This window comes from Hypanus sabinus, unplaced genomic scaffold, assembly GCF_030144855.1.
Source record: "Hypanus sabinus isolate sHypSab1 unplaced genomic scaffold, sHypSab1.hap1 scaffold_1070, whole genome shotgun sequence".
Taxonomy (NCBI): Eukaryota; Metazoa; Chordata; class Chondrichthyes; order Myliobatiformes; family Dasyatidae; genus Hypanus; species Hypanus sabinus.
The window spans coordinates 24,437-43,947 of record NW_026779126.1 but is presented as its reverse complement, the minus strand read 5'-3'; the positions used below and the strand labels follow the sequence as shown (position 1 = coordinate 43,947).

At 46.5% G+C, this 19,511-nt stretch overlaps 1 protein-coding gene across 2 annotated transcripts in view; it reads right to left on the bottom strand.

Annotated features, from left to right (window-relative positions):
- LOC132386240 (NACHT, LRR and PYD domains-containing protein 3-like) overlaps positions 1-19,511 on the bottom strand; it is a 62,755-nt gene that overhangs the window by 21,185 nt on the left and 22,059 nt on the right. For both annotated transcript variants that reach the window (XM_059958518.1, XM_059958519.1), the window contains 4 exons: positions 18,820-18,912; positions 12,413-12,579; positions 11,345-11,516; positions 11,180-11,245 (listed from right to left, as the gene is read on the bottom strand). In XM_059958518.1, the coding sequence (XP_059814501.1) occupies positions 11,180-11,245; positions 11,345-11,516; positions 12,413-12,579; positions 18,820-18,880 (466 nt within the window). In that variant the 5' untranslated portion in view covers positions 18,881-18,912. The remainder of the gene's footprint in view (positions 1-11,179; positions 11,246-11,344; positions 11,517-12,412; positions 12,580-18,819; positions 18,913-19,511) is intronic.

The window sequence follows — 19,511 nt, the reverse complement described above, 5'->3', positions numbered from 1 at the left end:
TTACTCTTTCCTGAAACCATCCGGAGAATTGGTCTCCACTGCCTTCTGAAGCAGAGCATTCCATAGATCCATAACTCTGTTGGTGAAAAGTTTTTCCTGAATTCCGTTCTAAATGAACTACCCCTTATTGTTAGCTGTGGCCTCTTGTTTTGGACTCGAGAACATGTTTCCTGATCTAGCGTGTCCAATCCCTTAAAAATCTTAAATATTTCAATCAGATCCGGTCGCTTCGTTCTAAATTCTAGTGTATTAGGACCCTATCAGGTGGGTGTGGGATCTCGTGGTGTATCAAGAACCGGTCAGGGGTGTGTGGTGTCTCACAGTGTGTCAGGACCCTGTCAGGGGTGTGTGGGATCTCACAGTGTGTCAGGATCCTGTCAGGGGTGTGTGGGGTCTCACAGTGTGTCAGGACCCTGTCAGGGGTGTGTGGGATCTCACAGTGTGTCAGGACCCTGTCAGGGGTGTGTGGGGTCTCACAGTGTGTCAGGATCCTGTCAGGGGTGTGTGGTGTCTCACAGTTTGTCAGGACCCTGTCAGGGTTGTGTGGCATCTCACTGTGTGTCAGGACCCTGTTAGGGGACTGTGGCATCTTACAGTGTATCGTAAACCTGCCACGGGTGTGTGGCATCTCGAAGACCCTGTGAGGACCATGTGGTCTCACAGTGTGTCAGGACCCTGACAGGGGTGTGTGTGGCATCTCACAGTGTGTCAGGACCCTGTTAGGGGTGTGTGGCGTCTCACAGTCGGTCGGGACCCTGTCAGGGGCATGTGGGGTCTCACAGTCGGTCGGGACACTGTCAGGAATTTGTGGGTTCTCACAGTATGTCAGGACCGTGTCAGTGGTGTGTGGGGTCTCACTGTGTGTCAGGAACCTAAAATGAGTTTGTGGGGCATCACAGTGTGCCAGGACCCTGTCAGTGGTGTGTGGGGTCTCACAGTGTGTCAGACCCTGTCAGAGACGTAAGGGATCTCACAGTGTGTAAGTACCCTGTCAGAGACGTGTGGGATCTCACAATGTGTCAGGCTCCTGACAAGGGTGTGTGGCGTCTCACAGTGTGTCAGGAACCTAAAATGAGTTTTGGGGCATCACAGTGTGTCAGGACCCTGTCAGGGGTGTGTGGGGTCTCACAGTGCGTCAGGACCCTGTCAGGTGTGTGTGGGGTCTCACAGACGGTCGGGAACCTGTCAGCAATGTGTGGGGTCTCACAGTGTGTCAGGACCATGGCAGGTGTGTGTGGCTTCTCACTGTGTGTCAGGACCCTGTCAGGGGTGTGGGGTCTCACACTGTGTCAGGACCCTGTCAGGGGTGTGTGGGGTCTCACAGTGTGTCAGGACACTGCCAGGGCTGAATGGGATCTCACCGTGTGTCAGGACCCTGTCAAGAGTGTGTGGGGTCTCACAGTGTGTCAGGGCCCTGTCAGTGGTGTGTGGGGTCACACAGTATGTCAGGACCCTGTCAGGGGTGTGTGGGAGGTCTGACAGTGTGTCAGGACCCTGTCAGCTGTGTGGGGTCTCAGAATGTGACTGTATCCTGTCTGGTGTGTCTGGGGTCTCACAGTGTATCAGGACCCTTCAGAGTTATCTGCTGTCTCACAGTGTGTCAGGACACTGTCAGGATTGTGTGGGGTCTCACAGTGTGTCAGGACCCTGTCAGGTCTGTCTGGGATCTCACAGTGTGTCAGGACCCTGTCAGTGGTGTGAGATCTCACAATGTGACTATGTCCAGTGAGGTGTGTGTGGGGTCTCACAGTGTGTCAGGACCGTGTCAGGGGTGTGTGGTGTCTCACTGTGTGTCAGGACCCTGTTAGGGGACTGTGGCATCTTACAGTGTATCGTAAACCTATCACGGGTGTGTGGCATCTCTAAGTGTGTCAGGACCCTGTCAGGTGTGTGGGGTCTCAGAATGTGACTGTATCCTGTCAGGTGAGTGTGGGGTCTCACAGTGTGTCAGGACCCTGTCAGGTGTGTGGGGTCTCAGAATGTGACTGTATCCTGTCAGGTGAGTGTGGGGTCTCACAGTGTGTCAGGACCCTGTCAGGGATTTGTGGCATCTCAAAGTGTGTCAGGACCCTGTGAGCTGTGTGTGGTCTTACAATGTGACAGGACCCTGTCAGGATTGTGTGGGGTCTCACAGTGTGTCAGGACCCTGTCAGTGGTGTGTGAGGTCTCACAGTGTTTCAGGACCCTGTCAGGGTTGTGTGAGGTCTCACAGTGTGTCAGGACCCTGTCAGGGGTGTGTGGAGTCTCACAGTGTATCAGGACCCTGTCAGTGGTGTGTGGTGTCTCACACTGTGTCAGGATCCTGTCAGGGATGTGTGGGTCTCACAGTGTGTCAGGACCCTGTCAGGGATGTGTGAGGTCTCACAGTGTGTCAGGATCCTGTCAGTCGTGTGTGGGGTCTCACAGAGTGTCAGGACCCTGTCAGGGGTGTGTGGGGTCTCACAGTGTGACAGGACCCTGTCAGGGAGTGTGTGGGGTCTCACAGTGTGTCAGGGCCCTGTCTGGGGTGTGTGGGGTCTCACAGTGTGTCAGGACCCTGTCTGGGGTGTGTGGTGTCTCACAGTGCATCAGGACCCTGTCAGGGATGTGTGGCATCTCAAAGTGTGTCAGGACCCTTCAGAGTTATCTGCTGTCTCACAGTGTGTCAGGACACTGTCAGGATTGTGTGGGGTCTTACAGTGTGTCAGGACCATGTCAGGGGTGTGTGGTGTCTCATAGTGTGTCCGGACCCTGGCAGATGTGTGTGGCTTCTCACTGTGTGTCAGGAACCTAAGATGAGTTTGTGGGGTCTCACAGTATGTCAGGACCCTGTCAGTGACGTGTGGGATCTCACAGTGTGTCACGCTCCTGATATGGGTGTGTGGGGTCTCACAGTGGGACTTGACCCTGTCAGGGGTGTGTGGGGTCTCACAGTGTGTCAGGACCCTGTCAGGGGTGTGTGGGGCCTCACAGTGTGTCAGGACCCTGTCAGGGGTGTGTGGGGTCTCACAGTGTGTCAGGACCCTGTCAGGGGTGTGTGGGGTCTCACAGTATCTCAGGACCCTGTCAGTGATGTGTGGAGTCTCAGTGTGTGTCAGGACCCTGTCAGGGGTGTGTGGGGTCTCACAGTGTGTCAGGACCCTGTCAGGAGTGTGTGGGGTCTCACAGTGTGTCAGGACCCTGTCAGGGTTGTGTGGAGTCTCAGTGTGTGTCAGGAACCTAAAACAGGTGTGGCTTCTCACTTGTTTAGGAGTGTGAGGGGTCTTGGTGGGTGTCAGTATCCGGTTTGGAGTATGGGGTCTCACATCCTGTCAGAACCCTGTCAGGGGTGTGTGGGGTCTCACGGTTTGTCAATTGATAATAGACAATAGGTGCAGGTGTAGGCAATTCATGGCTGATCATCCACAATCATTACCCCGTTCCTGCCTTCTCCCCATATCCCTTGACTCCGCAATCTTTAACAACTCTATCTAACTCTTTCCTGAAACCATCCGGAGAATTGGTCTCCACTGCCTTCTGAAGCAGAGCATTCCATAGATCCATAACTACCTGGGTGAAAAGTTTTTCCTGAATTCCGTTCTAAATGAACTACCCCTTATTGTTAGCTGTGGCCTCTTGTTTTGGACTCGGGAACATGTTTCCTGATCTAGCGAGTCCAATCCCTTAAAAATCTTATATATTTCAATCGGAACCGGTCGCATCCTTCTAAATCCTAGTGTATTAGGACCCTATCAGGTGGGTGTGGGATCTCGTGGTGTATCAAGAACCGATCAGGGGTGTGTGGTGTCTAACAGTGTGTCAGAATCCTGTCAGGGGTGTGGGGGGTCTCACAGTGTGTCAGGACCCTGTCAGGGGTGTGTGGGGTCTCACAATGTGTCAGGACCCTGTCAGGGGTGTGTGGGGTCTCACAGTGTGTCAGGACCCTGTCAGTGGTGTGTGAGGTCTCACAGTGTTTCAGGACCCTGTCAGGGGTGTGTGTGGTCTCACAGTGTGTCAGGACCCTGTCAGGGGTGTGTGGGGTCTCACAGAGTGTCAGGACCCTGTCAGGGGTGTGTGGGGTCTCACAGTGTGACAGGGCCCTGTCAGTGGTGTGTGTGGTCTCACTGTGGGTCAGGACCCAGTCAGAGGTGTGTGGGGTCTCGCAGTGTGTCAGGACCCTGTCAGGGGTGTGTGGGGTCTCACAGTGTGTCAGGACCCTGTCAGTGGTGTGTGAGGTCTCACAGTGTTTCAGGACCCTGTCAGGGGTGTGTGAGGTCTCACAGTGTGTCAGGACCCTGTCAGGGGTGTGTGGAGTCTCACAGTGTATCAGGACCCTGTCAGTGGTGTGTGGTGTCTCACACTGTGTCAGGATCCTGTCAGGGATGTGTGGGTCTCACAGTGTGTCAGGACCCTGTCAGGGATGTGTGAGGTCTCACAGTGTGTCAGGATCCTGTCAGTCGTGTGTGGGGTCTCACAGAGTGTCAGGACCCTGTCAGGGGTGTGTGGGGTCTCACAGTGTGACAGGACCCTGTCAGGGAGTGTGTGGGGTCTCACAGTGTGTCAGGACCCTGTCAGTGGTGTGTGTGGTCTCACAGTGGGTCAGGACCCTGTCAGGGGTGTGTGAGGTCTCACAGTGTGTCAGGACCCTGTCAGGGGTGTGTGGGGTCTCACAGTGTGTCAGGACCCTGTCAGTGGTGTGTGTGGTCTCTCAGTGGGTCAGGACCCTGTCAGGGGTGTGTGGGGTCTCATAGTGTGACAGGGCCCTGTCAGTGGTGTGTGTGGTCTCACTGTGGGTCAGGACCCAGTCAGATGTGTGTGGGGTCTCACAGTGTGTCAGGACCCTGTCAGGAGTGTGTGGGGTCTCACAGTGGGTCAGGACCCTTTCAGGGGTGTGTGAGGTCTCACAGTGTGTCAGGACCCTGTCAGTGGTGTGTGAGGTCTCACAGTGTGTCAGGACCCTTTCAGGGGTGTGTGAGGTCTCACAGTGTGTCAGGACCCTGTCAGGGCTGTGTGGAGTCTCAGTGTGTGTCAGGAACCTAAAACAGGAGTGGCTTCTCACTTGTTTAGGAGTGTGAGGGGTCTTAGTGGGTGTCAGTATCCGGTTAGGATTATGGGGTCTCACATCCGGTCAGGATCCTGCCAGGAGTGTGTGGTGTCTCACAGTTTGTCAGGACCCTGTCAGGGTTGTGTGGCATCTCACTGTGTGTCAGGACCCTGTTAGGGGACTGTGGCATCTTACAGTGTATCGTAAACCTGCCACGGGTGTGTGGCATCTCGAAGACCCTGTGAGGACCATGTGGTCTCACAGTGTGTCAGGACCCTGACAGGGGTGTGTGTGGCATCTCACAGTGTGTCAGGACCCTGTTAGGGGTGTGTGGCGTCTCACAGTCGGTCGGGACCCTGTCAGGGGCATGTGGGGTCTCACAGTCGGTCGGGACACTGTCAGGAATGTGTGGGTTCTCACAGTATGTCAGGACCGTGTCAGTGGTGTGTGGGGTCTCACTGTGTGTCAGGAACCTAAAATGAGTTTGTGGGGCATCACAGTGTGCCAGGACCCTGTCAGGGGTGTGTGGGGTCTCACAGTGTGTCAAGACCCTGTCAGGGCTGTGTGGGGTCTCACAGTGTGTCAGGATCCTGTCAGGGGTGTGTGGGGTCTCACAGTGTGTCAAGACCCTGTCAGGGCTGTGTGGGGTCTCACAGTGTGTCAGGACCCTGTCGGGTTGTGTGGGGTCTCACAGTGTGTCAGGACCCTGTCAGGGGAGTGTGGAGTCTCACAGTATCTCAGGACCCTGTCAGGGGTGTGTGGTGTCTCACAGTGTGTCAGGACCCTGTCAGGTGGGTGTGGGTTCTCACAGTGTGTCAGGACCCTGTCAGGGGTGTGTGGGGTTTCACAGTGTGTCAGGACCCTGTCAGGGGTGTGTGGGGTCTCACAGTGTGTCAGGACCCTGTCAGGTGGGTGTGGGTTCTCACAGTGTGTCAGGACCCTGACAGGCGTGTGTGGGGTCTCACAGTGTGTCAGGATCCTGTCAGGGGTGTGTGGGGTCTCACAGTGTGTCAGGACCCTGTCAGGGGTGTGTGGGGTCTCACAGTGTGTCAGGACCCTGTCAGGGGTGTGTGGAGTCTCACAGTATCTCAGGACCCTGTCAGGGGAGTGTGGAGTCTCACAGTGTGTCAGGACCCTGTCAGAGACGTAAGGGATCTCACAGTGTGTAAGTACCCTGTCAGAGACGTGTGGGATCTCACAATGTGTCAGGCTCCTGACAAGGGTGTGTGGCGTCTCACAGTGTGTCAGGAACCTAAAATGAGTTTTGGGGCATCACAGTGTGTCAGGACCCTGTCAGGGGTGTGTGGGGTCTCACAGTGCGTCAGGACCCTGTCAGGTGTGTGTGGGGTCTCACAGACGGTCGGGAACCTGTCAGCAATGTGTGGGGTCTCACAGTGTGTCAGGACCATGGCAGGTGTGTGTGGCTTCTCACTGTGTGTCAGGACCCTGTCAGGGGTGTGGGGTCTCACACTGTGTCAGGACCCTGTCAGGGGTGTGTGGGGTCTCACAGTGTGTCAGGACACTGCCAGGGCTGAATGGGATCTCACCGTGTGTCAGGACCCTGTCAAGAGTGTGTGGGGTCTCACAGTGTGTCAGGGCCCTGTCAGTGGTGTGTGGGGTCACACAGTATGTCAGGACCCTGTCAGGGGGTGTGTGGGAGGTCTGACAGTGTGTCAGGACCCTGTCAGGTGTGTGTGGGAGGTCTGACAGTGTGTCAGGACCCTGTCAGCTGTGTGGGGTCTCAGAATGTGACTGTATCCTGTCTGGTGTGTCTGGGGTCTCACAGTGTATCAGGACCCTTCAGAGTTATCTGCTGTCTCACAGTGTGTCAGGACACTGTCAGGATTGTGTGGGGTCTCACAGTGTGTCAGGACCCTGTCAGGTCTGTCTGGGATCTCACAGTGTGTCAGGACCCTGTCAGTGGTGTGGGATCTCACAATGTGACTATGTCCAGTGAGGTGTGTGTGGGGTCTCACAGTGTGTCAGGACCGTGTCAGGGGTGTGTGGTGTCTCACTGTGTGTCAGGACCCTGTTAGGGGACTGTGGCATCTTACAGTGTATCGTAAACCTATCACGGGTGTGTGGCATCTCTAAGTGTGTCAGGACCCTGTCAGGTGTGTGGGGTCTCAGAATGTGACTGTATCCTGTCAGGTGAGTGTGGGGTCTCACAGTGTGTCAGGACTCTGTCAGGGGTGTGTGGTGTCTCACAGTGCATCAGGACCCTGTCAGGGATTTGTGGCATCTCAAAGTGTGTCAGGACCCTGTGAGCTGTGTGTGGTCTTACAATGTGACAGGACCCTGTCAGGATTGTGTGGGGTCTCACAGTGTGTCAGGACCCTGTCAGTGGTGTGTGAGGTCTCACAGTGTTTCAGGACCCTGTCAGGGTTGTGTGAGGTCTCACAGTGTGTCAGGACCCTGTCAGGGGTGTGTGGAGTCTCACAGTGTATCAGGACCCTGTCAGTGGAGTGTGGTGTCTCACACTGTGTCAGGATCCTGTCAGGGATGTGTGGGTCTCACAGTGTGTCAGGACCCTGTCAGGGATGTGTGAGGTCTCACAGTGTGTCAGGATCCTGTCAGTCGTGTGTGGGGTCTCACAGAGTGTCAGGACCCTGTCAGGGGTGTGTGGGGTCTCACAGTGTGACAGGACCCTGTCAGGGAGTGTGTGGGGTCTCACAGTGTGTAAGGACCCTGTCAGTGGTGTGTGTGGTCTCACAGTGGGTCAGGACCCTGTCAGGGGTGTGTGAGGTCTCACAGTGTGTCAGGACCCTGTCTGGGGTGTGTGGGGTCTCACAGTGTGTCAGGACCCTGTCAGGGGTGTGTGGTGTCTCACAGTGCATCAGGACCCTGTCAGGGATGTGTGGCATCTCAAAGTGTGTCAGGACCCTTCAGAGTTATCTGCTGTCTCACAGTGTGTCAGGACACTGTCAGGATTGTGTGGGGTCTTACAGTGTGTCAGGACCATGTCAGGGGTGTGTGGTGTCTCATAGTGTGTCCGGACCCTGGCAGATGTGTGTGGCTTCTCACTGTGTGTCAGGAACCTAAGATGAGTTTGTGGGGTCTCACAGTATGTCAGGACCCTGTCAGTGACGTGTGGGATCTCACAGTGTGTCACGCTCCTGATATGGGTGTGTGGGGTCTCACAGTGGGACTTGACCCTGTCAGGGGTGTGTGGGGTCTCACAGTGTGTCTGGACCGTGTCAGGGGTGTGTGGTGTCTCTTGGTGTGTCAGGACCATGTAAGGGTTGTGGGGTCTCACAATCGGTCGGGACCCTGTCAGGAATGTGTGGGGTTTGACAGTGTGGCAGGAGCCTGTCAGGGGTGTGTGGGGTCTCACAGTGTGTCAGGAGCCTGTCAAGAGTGTGTGGTGTCTCTCGGTGTGTTAGGACCATGTAAAGGGTGTGGGGTCTCACAGTCGTTCTGGACCCTGTCATTGATGTGTGGGGTCTCACAGTGTGTCAGGACCCTGTCAGGTATGTGTAGGGTCTCACAGTGCTTCTGGACCGTGTCAGGGGTGTGTGGGGTCTCACAGTGTGTCAGGACCCTGTCAGGGGTGTGTGGGGTCTCACAGTGTGTCAGGACCCTGTCAGGGGAGTGTGGAGTCTCACAGTGTGTCAGGACCCTGTCAGGGGTGTGTGGGGCCTCACAGTGTGTCAGGACCCTGTCGGGTTGTGTGGTGTCCCACAGTATCTCAGGTCCCTGTCAGGGGAGTGTGGAGTCTCACAGTGTGTCAGGACCCTGTCAGGGGTGTGTGGGGTCTCACAGTGTCTCAGGACCCTGTCAGTGATGTGTGGGATCTCACAGTGTGTCAGGACCCTGTCAGGGGTGTGAGGTGTCTCATAGTGTGTCAGGATCCTGTCAGTGATGTGTGGGGTCTCACAGTGTGTCTGGACCCTGTCAGGGGAGTGTGGGTGGTCTGACTGTTTCTGAGTATCGTCTTAGGAGGCTGTGGTGTCTCTTGGTGTGTTAGGACCCTGTCAGGTGTGTGTGGTTGCACAATGTGACAGGACCCTGACAGGGGTGTGTGGGCTCTCACAGTGAGTCAGGACCATGGTAGAGATGGGTGTTGTCCCACTGTGTGTCAGGACCCTTTCAGGTATGTGGGGTCTCAGAATGTGACTGTATTCTGTCAGGTGTGTTTGGGGTCTCACAGTGTATCAGGACCCTTCAGTGTTATGTGCTGTCTCACAGAGTGTCAGGACCCTGTCAGGGGTGTGTTGGGTCTCACAGTGTGACAGGACCCTGTCAGGGATGTGTGAGGTCTCACAGTGTGTTAGGACCCTGTCAGGGGTGTGTGGTGTCTCAAAGTGTTTCAGGAGCCTCTCAGAGTTGTGTGTGGTCTCATGGTGTGTCAGGACACTGCCAGGCATGTCTGGGGTCTCACAGTGTATCAGGACCCTTCAGTGTTATGTGCTGTCTCACAGTGTGTCAGGACCCTGTCAGGGGTGTGTTGGGTCTCACAGTGTGTCAGGACACTGCCAGTGTTTTATGGTGTCTCACAGTGTGTCAGGACCCTGCCAGGCATGTCTGGGGTCTCACATTGTGTCAGGACACTGCCAGTGTTTTATGGTGTCTCACTGTGTGTCAGGACCCTGCCAGAGTTGTGTGGTTTCTCACGGTGCGACAGGACCCTGTCAGGAGTGTGTGGGGTGACTATTCAATGTGTTGGGCTGTGATAGGGAGTGTAGGAAAACACTGATCCTGGATATTCACTTTCGAGAATGTGACAGTGGCAGAAATGATGTTCTTCAACAATCAGGGAGTGTATCAGTTTCATATTCAGAAATGGGTTTGGGAATTTCTCTGTCTTGTCTGTTCCGTCTGCAAACAGGATGAAGGACAATGATGATCAAGCTTGTAGCGATTTACTAAACCCGTGTTCAGGGGCACTGAGGGGTTTCATTGACCGGGTGTGGACTGGAGCAATATTTACAGAGGTCCCTGAAACGTGAGTAGTTTGTAAACTTCCTGATTCGTCTATCTCTGCTCCCATATTTAAATTATCATCGTTGGGATTTGTTATTGTAAATGAGAGAGACTGAGCCAGGGTTCTGGCCAAGATTCCTTGTATTTCTGGTAAGAGCTGCTGTGTGGTTGAACAGACCAGTTGGGATGTTACCTGCTTTTCTAATTAAAGTTATGCTATTATTACTATTCTGTGACTGGAACTTCAGTGACGCCCAACTCTAAGAAAAGATCATCTGCGGGAACTGGGGGAGTTTGGAAAATGGTTCAGGATGAGGCTGTTCAGGAAGGGGCAGTGGTTGGCAACAGAAGGTTTTGACTTTTTGGTGTGAAGAAATATAAGATTATTTTTCCATTCTCCAGATCGCCCCTTCTCCACTCAGACTCCGGTGGGGATCTGTAGTTGCCGGACCCAGAGTGGTGTGACCACTTTCCTCAAACTCGCCAGCTCTCTGCCTCTTTCCTCCAAATGTCGTGTGAAAACTCTCCCGCTAGCAAACACGTTTCCCTGCATCTCACTGTGTTCTCTGTCACAGTGCCAACATTTACCTGGTCAGATCCTGTTGGCTCAACAACTGAACCGCCGGACGCAAATTACAACCGTTGGTGGAAACAGAGTTCAAGTTTCAACTTAATGAAATTTGCTTCAGCCTCATCTGGACCACTGCGTACCGTTCCGATCACCCCACTACCGGAGGGATGTTGAAGCTTTAGAGAGGGAGCAGAAGAGATTTACCGGGATGCTGCCTGGTTTAGAAGGCATGTGCTATCATGAGAGGCTGGATGAAATTAGGTTGTTTGCTCTGGTTCATCGGAGGCTGAGAGGAGCTCTGACACAGGTTCACAAGATTATGAAAGGCTTAGAATCAGTTTCCCGCGGTTGAAATGTCTATTACCAGAGGGAATATATTGAGGGTGAGAGGGTGTAGAATGAAGGGGGTTGTGAAGGACAGCTTATTTTTTAAATTAGACAATCGTGGCTGCCTGGAATGCACTGCCTGGTAAGGTGGTCGAGGCAAATTATTAGAAGCTTTTAAAGGACTTTTGGACAGTCACATGGATGTAAGGAAGATGGAAGCATGTGGACACAGTGAAGGAAGGAGAGATTAGACCAGGTTTGTTTGATTTATTTCTTAGCTGTTTTGGCACAATATTATTTGCCTAATGGCCTGTTCCTGTGTTATACTCTTCAATGTTCAATGCACGTTCACTTACCTTTCAGCTCACTGAGAACCTTTAGTAAAAGTTGAGCGGAAATTGGTTGATGGGAAGGATCACAACCTGTTTAAATATCAACAAATTGAGGGAAATCATTTTTGTAACATTTTAAAGTGTGCTGTATTCAATCCAAATTTGAATTAATCGCTGATATTATCTCACCATGTTCCTGTATTTCTTTCAGTATTTTGTCCATCTCTGGAACACCAATCCGCATTTTCACAAAGGTTTCCCACATCACCCTTCGGGCGCGGGAGCCTTTCTCCATCACCAGGCTCAGGAGGAGTTTAGAACTGTCCGCCCGCTCTCCCTTATCAGCGAGATCTGAGATTTTCTGTGAAGAGTAACGGTGAACATATTGGGGACTGACAGATTCACACAGAGAATGAGAAGTAAATGATGTGTTCTGTAACGGGATCACCCAGACGGGTGCTGATCCTGTCTGGACATGGACTGTACATTCTGAGTGCAGAGCACACGGAGGGACATTCACCGTGAACCTGGTCCACCAGTCAATGAGATCCTGGCTGGTCTGTGACCGCTTCGTTAACGTGGCTCCAAATCCAGAAATAATTCCTCATCAGATTTGACCGTGTAAAACAAAATCAGAAAATGACGATGACAGATGAGGAAAGAAGTCAGGAGGGTTTTTATAACAGAGTGAGCAGTCACAGGAGAAGTTGCAGAGAAGATGATGTGATTCATCTCCTCAGTCCGCCAGTGCCCAACATGACAGCGGATTACCGGCTGACACCTGATGCCTTTCCTTTGCCTTTTCCAGTGGAGGTTTATTTAGAGATTCCACATTACAACATGGCAGTATTCCCCGATCCACACTGTTTGCAATTACAGATTGTCACAGAATGATCTCCACCCAGAACAGAACACACTCGAGCTCCTGTGGCATCCAGTCGTAATGCCCCGGTTCTCACTGAATCCTGCCGTCACACTGTACACTCTTCTCGGAATAAAAATTTCTACCGTATTTCCATTTAAGCTTGTTTATTGCAACATCATAGAACTGTTGCCTACTCGCCTCGCTCTGAACATTGAGCCACCAGCAGGGGTATTTACAACTTTTTCAATCATCGCTTGAGATTCACATTTTTAGGAATTATATATATTTATTTCTGATTTGTTTTTATGCTCTATTATCCAATGAGTGATAGTCCCGACACCCATCAGTCCTGTGATGTGTGAAAATTCAAACCCATTCTCCCTCCCACTCACCCGATGTTCCTCTCCGTTGAACTGATTCTCGGCCGTTAACGCCAGGCTCACTCCGTGCACCCCTCCTTCCATCGCCTGCTCCAGCCTGTCTCGGTAGATATCCGTCAACTGCAGCAGCTGGGAATCGTCCCAGCTTGACAGGAGCTCGGTGATCACTGAGCTCGGACCTGTGGGGAAAATGGGGAGCATTAAAGAAATTTCAACACCATACTGGGTGGTAACTTTCTCTCTGGAACATAAAGACATAAAGATCACAACAAAACACAGTCCGGGGGAGGGGGGAACACGTGATGACGTAGGATCGAGACGCGGGAAACCAGCTCTCCCGTAAAAAATCAGTAAATTAATGTTTACGTGAAGAAAAGTTTGTAAATACTTTCTAAAAGTTACTTATAAACTACTTCGGATTGTTTCAAACTGTGTCTCACAAACAGAAGATGAAGAAAACTACTACCGTGAAGACAACGCAAGTTGGAACAGAATCAAGGCCCGCTGCTGCCAGAGAATCGCGGACTCAGGTACATTTTACCTGCGGTGAAACAGAACAGGAAGCTGCGGCAACATCGCCCATTTCCAAAGAAAAAGACCAACAAGAACTGGGCAAACGTGAAGGAAGGAGCATGCGCAAACGCGAGCAATTGAATTACAAATCCCAGTTACGATTGAAACCGGAAGTGAAAGTGAATCTGCGGCAGATTCAGATTCTCTGGATAAATCAGACGAAGATGGAGGTAAAAGTTTTTCTGGAAATATAGAAAAAACTTTAATGCAAATAATGCGTAAATTAGAAAAAATAAACGCATTAAAAATAATCAAAAAAAGGTAAATATGGAGATTATGTTTGATAAAATGATAAAAAGACAGGAAAATGGAAAGAGAATTACAGACTTGGAAGCCACAACCGAAGACGTGGTTGAAAGAATGAACAAAACGGAAGATAATATCTCTGCCTGGACATCAGAAAGAAAACCATTGTTGGAAAAAGTGGATAAGCTAGAAAATTTTAGTAGACGAAACAATATTAAGATTGTTGGATTTAAAGAAGGTATAGAAGGAGATGATCCAATAGTTTTTTTTCAAAAATGGACCCCTGAAAACTTGGAAATGGAAGAAAGTCTAAATGAAATTGAAAGGACATAGAGCCTTAAGATCAAGACCTCAAGCTGATCAAAATCCGCAATCAAATTTGATAAAATGCTTAAGATACCAAGATAAAAAAAAGATCCTGAAGGCTGCCCACTGTGCCAGAAAGAGTAAAGAGACATTGATGATAGAAGGGAAAGCAGTTCTTTTCTATCCTGATATAAGTTATAACCTTTTGAAGAGAAAAAAGGAATTTAACCCAGTGAATTTTTTTTTCTTCTTAAGTATATACTTTTCTATGTCGCGGGGGAGCTGGAGGAGCTTTGGATCGATTGCTACGGGATTCACGTGTGTAATCATGGAGATTGCCACGACCCGTACAACAGATAGGGGTAATGTTGTGTTCTTTTTTATCCACAACATTTGTAGGGGGGAATTTTGTTTTTTTCTTTATATTCTATTTTTCTTCTATCTTTTTTTGCCTGGATGTTTGGTGGGGACACACATAGCAGCATGGAGAATTTTAAAAAGATTCCCCAAGGTTCCACGAAAGTTGAAAGATTAGGTATTATTATAGATTGGAGTAACCCAATTAAAAATACTGACTAATTTACAATATTTTTAATGTTTTAATGTTAATGGGCTTAATGGACCGGTGAAAAGAAAAATAATCTTAACACACATTAAAAAAATGAAAATATATATAGCTTTTTTACAAGAAGCACACTTAATAGAGAAAGAACATCAGAAATTAAAAAGAGATTGGGTTGGAAATGTTATTGCAGCTTCATTTAACTCAAAGGCGAGAGGAGTTGCAATTTTGGTTAATAAAAAATTACCAATTAAAATACAAAATGTATTAATTGATTTGACGAGGAGATATGTAATTATACATTGCCAATTTTTTTTCAGAAATATGGACTCTTATGAATATTTATGCACCAAATGAAAATGATGTAAAATTTATACGAGGTCTTTTTGAATTTGGCTAACGCACATGACAAAATATTAATAGATGGAGATTTTAACTTTTGTCTAGATCCAGTTTTCGATAGATCAACAAAGGTTGTCACAAAATCAAAAGTAGCAAAATTAACTTTATCATTGATAAAAGATTGAAATATGGAGAAGTATTAGTCCAAAAGTAAGAGATTATTCATTTTATTAAAATAGACATAAAACTTATTCAAGGATAGATTTTTTCCTACTAACAATGAATATTCAAGACAGAGTGAAAAATATGGAATATAAAGCAAGAATATTGTCAGATCATTCTCCTTTGATAATGACATTGATAATGATAGATAAAGAGGAATCAATGAAGGCATATTGGAGAGATCAGATAATGTTACACTTCTAAAACTAAGAAGGAATATATGATAGAAATAGATCAATTGGAAAAAGAGATTACAAAATTAGAAAAAGAATCTCAAAGATATATGACAGAAGAAAAATGAAGACAACTTGTTAACAAGAAGTTACAATATAATACACTTCAGGCATATGGAACAGAAAACGCAATTATGAGAACTAAACAGAGATATTATGAACTAGGTGAAAGATCACATAAGTTTCTTGCTTGGCAGTTAAAAACAGACCAGACTTCTAAAATGATGAATGCAATTCGAACAAGAGTAAATGAAATTTCTTATAAACAGTTAGAAATTAATGAAACTTTTAAGAATTTTTATTTTGAGCTGTGTAAGTCAGAACCAAAACATGATAATGTCAAGATAGAAAGGTTTTTATCACAAATAACTCTTCCAAAATTGAGTTCAGAAAAACAGAAGCGATTTGATGTGCCTTTTGCATTAAAAGAGGTCGAAGAAGCTCTACGATCATTTCAAAATAATAAATCCCCAGGAAAAGATGGTTTTCCACCTCAATTTTATTAAAAATTTTAAGATTTATTAATTCCTGCTTTTATGGAGTTAATACACCAAGCGGAAAGAATGCATAAACTTCCAGAATCTTTTTCGACAGCTATTTTAATAGTACTGCCAAAAAAATATAGAGATCTTTGAAAGCCAACATCATATAGACCTATTTCTTTGTTAAACACTGACTATAAAATAATAGCAAAAATCTTAACTAACAGATTATCTAAATGCTTACCAAAATTAATACATATGGATCAAACAGGATTTGTTAAAAATAGACAATAGGCAGATAATGTAACTCAGTTATTTAGCATAATTCATTTGGCTCAAAAGAGGGAGGAAATGAGTGTGGCAGTTGCTTTAGATGCAGAGAAAGCATTTGATAGATTGGAATGGGATTTTTTATTTAAGGTATTGGAAAAATATGGATTAGGAATGTCCTTTTATAAAATGGATTAAAACCTTCAATACTAATCCCAAAGCTAAAGTAGTGACAAATGGTCAATTTTCAACACCATTTCAGTTAACAAGGTCAACGAGGCAAGGTTGTCCATTATCACCTGCTTTATTTGTGTTAGCGATAGGACCATTAGCTGAATTAATTAGAATGGGCCCAGATATTAAGGGTTTCCGAGTTAACCAGGAGGAATACAAGATTAATTTATTTGCTGATGATGTTCTGTTTTATTTAACAAACCCATTGTACTCGTTGCGTAAATTATCCTCCAGATTAGAAGAATATGGGAAAGTTTACCGACTCCGTGTCGTTATTGTAGTGCTGCGTGTAGCACACCGCTACAAGGCTACAAAATAAATTGGGATAAAAGTGAAATTTTACCTCTTACTAAAGGAAATTATAGACAATGTCGATTAATAAATCAATTTAGATGGCCGATAAATGGTATAAAATATTTAGGTGTAAGAGTTGATAATGATATAAAGAACTTATATAAATTAAATTATTTACCATTATTGATAAAAATTCAAGAAATCTTGATAAATGGATGACATTACTAATAACATTAGTAGGTAGAGTAAATACCATAAAAATGAATATATTCCCTAGATTACAGTACTTATTCCAATCACTACCAATACAATTACCCCAGAAGTTTTTTCAAGAGTTAAATAAATATGTGAGGAGGTTCCTTTGGAAAGGTAAGATGTCAAGAATATCTTTGGAAAAATTGACATGGAAATGCGATCTAGGAGGGTTACAACTTCCAAATTTTAAGAATTATTATAAAGCAAATCAACTTAGATTTATTGCATCTTTTTTTGAGAAAGATAGACCGGCATGGATTAGAATAGAACTAGCTAAAATAGGAGCAAATACACCAGAAGATATTATATATAAATGGGAATCTAAATGGATACGGGAAAAGAAAGAATCTCCTATATGAAAACATTTGATTGATTTCTGGAATAAGATAAATGTTGATGATGAGATAAAGAAATCTTTATTAGCAAAGAGATCTTTAATTCAAAATAGACTTATTCCTTTTACAATGGATAATCAACTTTTATATAATTGTTTTCAGAAAGGGATTAGATAAATAGGAGATTGTTTTGAAGGAGGTATATTAATGTCATTTGATCAATTAAAGAATAGATATAAAATATCAAACAACACTCTTTTTTGTTACTTCCAATTAAGGGCATTTTTAAGAGAAAAATTGGGTCAGACAACGTTATTGCCGAAATCTAATGAAATAGAAACTTTAGTTCAAAAAGGAAAAACTAAAAAAAATATTTTTCGTATGTATAGTTTAATTCAAAAACAGGCAATTAAACAAGGAATCCATAAGTCAAGACAAAAATGGGAATGTGACTTGAATATTAAAATTGAAGAAACAAATTGGTCAAGACTATGTTTTGATAGAATGACAAATACAATAAATGTCTGGTTAAGATTAGTGCAATGTAATTTTTACATCAATTATATATTACACCACAAAAAAATAAATAAATTAAACCCAAATTTATCAGCTCAGTGTTTCCGATGTAACCAAGAAATTGGTACTTTTTTACATTCTACCTGGTCTTGTTCTAAAATTCAACTTTTTGGACAAATTTAAGAGTTTTACTGGAAAAAAAAAATTATTGGAACACAACTTCCACATAACCCTATATTATTTTTATTCGGCGATATTGACGGGTTAAAACCAAAACCCAAATTGAATAAATATCAAGAATTCATAAAAATTGCACTGTCAGTAGCCAAAAAGGCTATTGCAGTTACTTGGAAATCGGATTCATACTTAAGTATATATCGTCGGAAGAATGAAATTTCCAGCTGTATTCCACTTGAAAAAATTACTTATAATTTAAGAGATAAATATGAAACATTTTTGAACATTTGGCGCCCTTATTTACAAAAGACAGGATTAAATATATAGGTGCTCCGAAGATAAAAAACATTGTTTATTTGGGGAAATAAATAAATATATATACTAAAGTTATTATGAACTCTGTGGAGCATGTGGGGATCTTCCGATATCCAGGCATTCTTTCTTTCTTTTTTTTCTTTTTTCTTCTTTTTCTTTTCTTTTCTTCTATAGGGATGTTAGGGGGGAGGGATTAAGGGGAGGGGGGAAAGGGTAGATTTTTTTTTCTTTCTGTAATCATTTGAAAACTCAATATTTTTTTAAAAAAAAAACAAAACACAGTCCAAGATATATATATGGGAGAGAACAGGTTTGGGCCGGAGGGTAGGGGTCGACGGGGGTGTAGGAGGTGGTATAGTTCCATCTGTTGAAGTCTGCTCTTTCGTGACCCCAGGAATATACCTCCCTGTTTTGAAAGGACTCTGCTTATTGCTGAGAATATAGTAACCCATCACCATCACTCTGCTGGTACTGCCCATCACCACCGCTTTGCTCTGGGTTACTGTCTGCCTGCCTGGTCAACCCCTTCCTCAGCAAATCTCTGGGATTTCTCACAAAATGCTGCAGGTACTCAGCAGGTCAGGCAGCGTCTATGGAGGAGAATAAACAATTAATGTTTCGGGCCAAGGCCCTTCATCGGACTGGAAATGAGGAGACAGAAATTCTAGATATTGTCACATTACTTTCTATTCCTTGTGGTCCTGATCTGAAATGTTGAACGTTTATTCCTGTCCATGGATGCTACCTAACCTGTGAATTCTGCCAATATTTTGTGTGTCTTTTTGTTGCCCAAAACTTTCAGCATCTGCAGAATGTCTTGTTTTCTGGAGTAACTCGCTATTTTAATGTGCATCACAATCTGTCAGAGGAGCAGGAGCAGACGGTAACTGTACGCCTTCCACGTGTGACTGCTTCCTCCAGAGATGTCAACTCTCTTTTTCTCTCTCTAATCCCCCTGCTCAGTTTTCACAAATATTTTGTGAATTGCCTATAATGCATTAAACTCAGACACAGCATCAGCAGAGTATTTATAAATTTAAATAATTCGCCAACATACCCGTGTCCTTTCCCGTTGTTGACGTCACTGGAGCTCCTCCACTGCTGGAACCTTGATGCATTTTGGGGACAGGTGTTATCAATTTTTACTGTTCTGTAACAAAACAAAACAACAACAGGAGGGTCAGACATTAATTAAAGGAGAACACAGTTTTGTTTTTAAACGGAGGCAAACACTTCCAAACATCTTGGGCCGATCTACTGAAGCTTTGTCATGGCCTGATCCACCTGCGCCCATTCACCCACAGTCACACAATGTCCATTTCCGATCTCTCCATGCATTGTACATTAGACCAGGATTCTCCAGGGTATCTACTCTCTGCATTGCAGGCAATTCCCTTTTTGGAACCAATCTTGTGTCCCGGACCAGGACTGTTGCTTCTACGGAATGGCAAGGCAGATTGAGCAGACAGCGCCCATTGCATTGGTCCTCCTACTACTGGTGGCGCTGTGGTGAGTAATGGACAAGTGTTACAGCAGTGTGAGCTGAAACATTTCTGCTGATGAGACGATGCTGACGATTCCTCTCGTCACTGGATTATACAGATTTCTCAGTCACTCCTGATTCTCACCGTCTCCTTTCAGTTTAACATCGCCTGGCATTGACACCTACGGCAATATAGGATTTGAGTCTATAGAGAGACACTCTGACACCCTGAACAATGCAATATCACCTATAGCATCGTGACATCT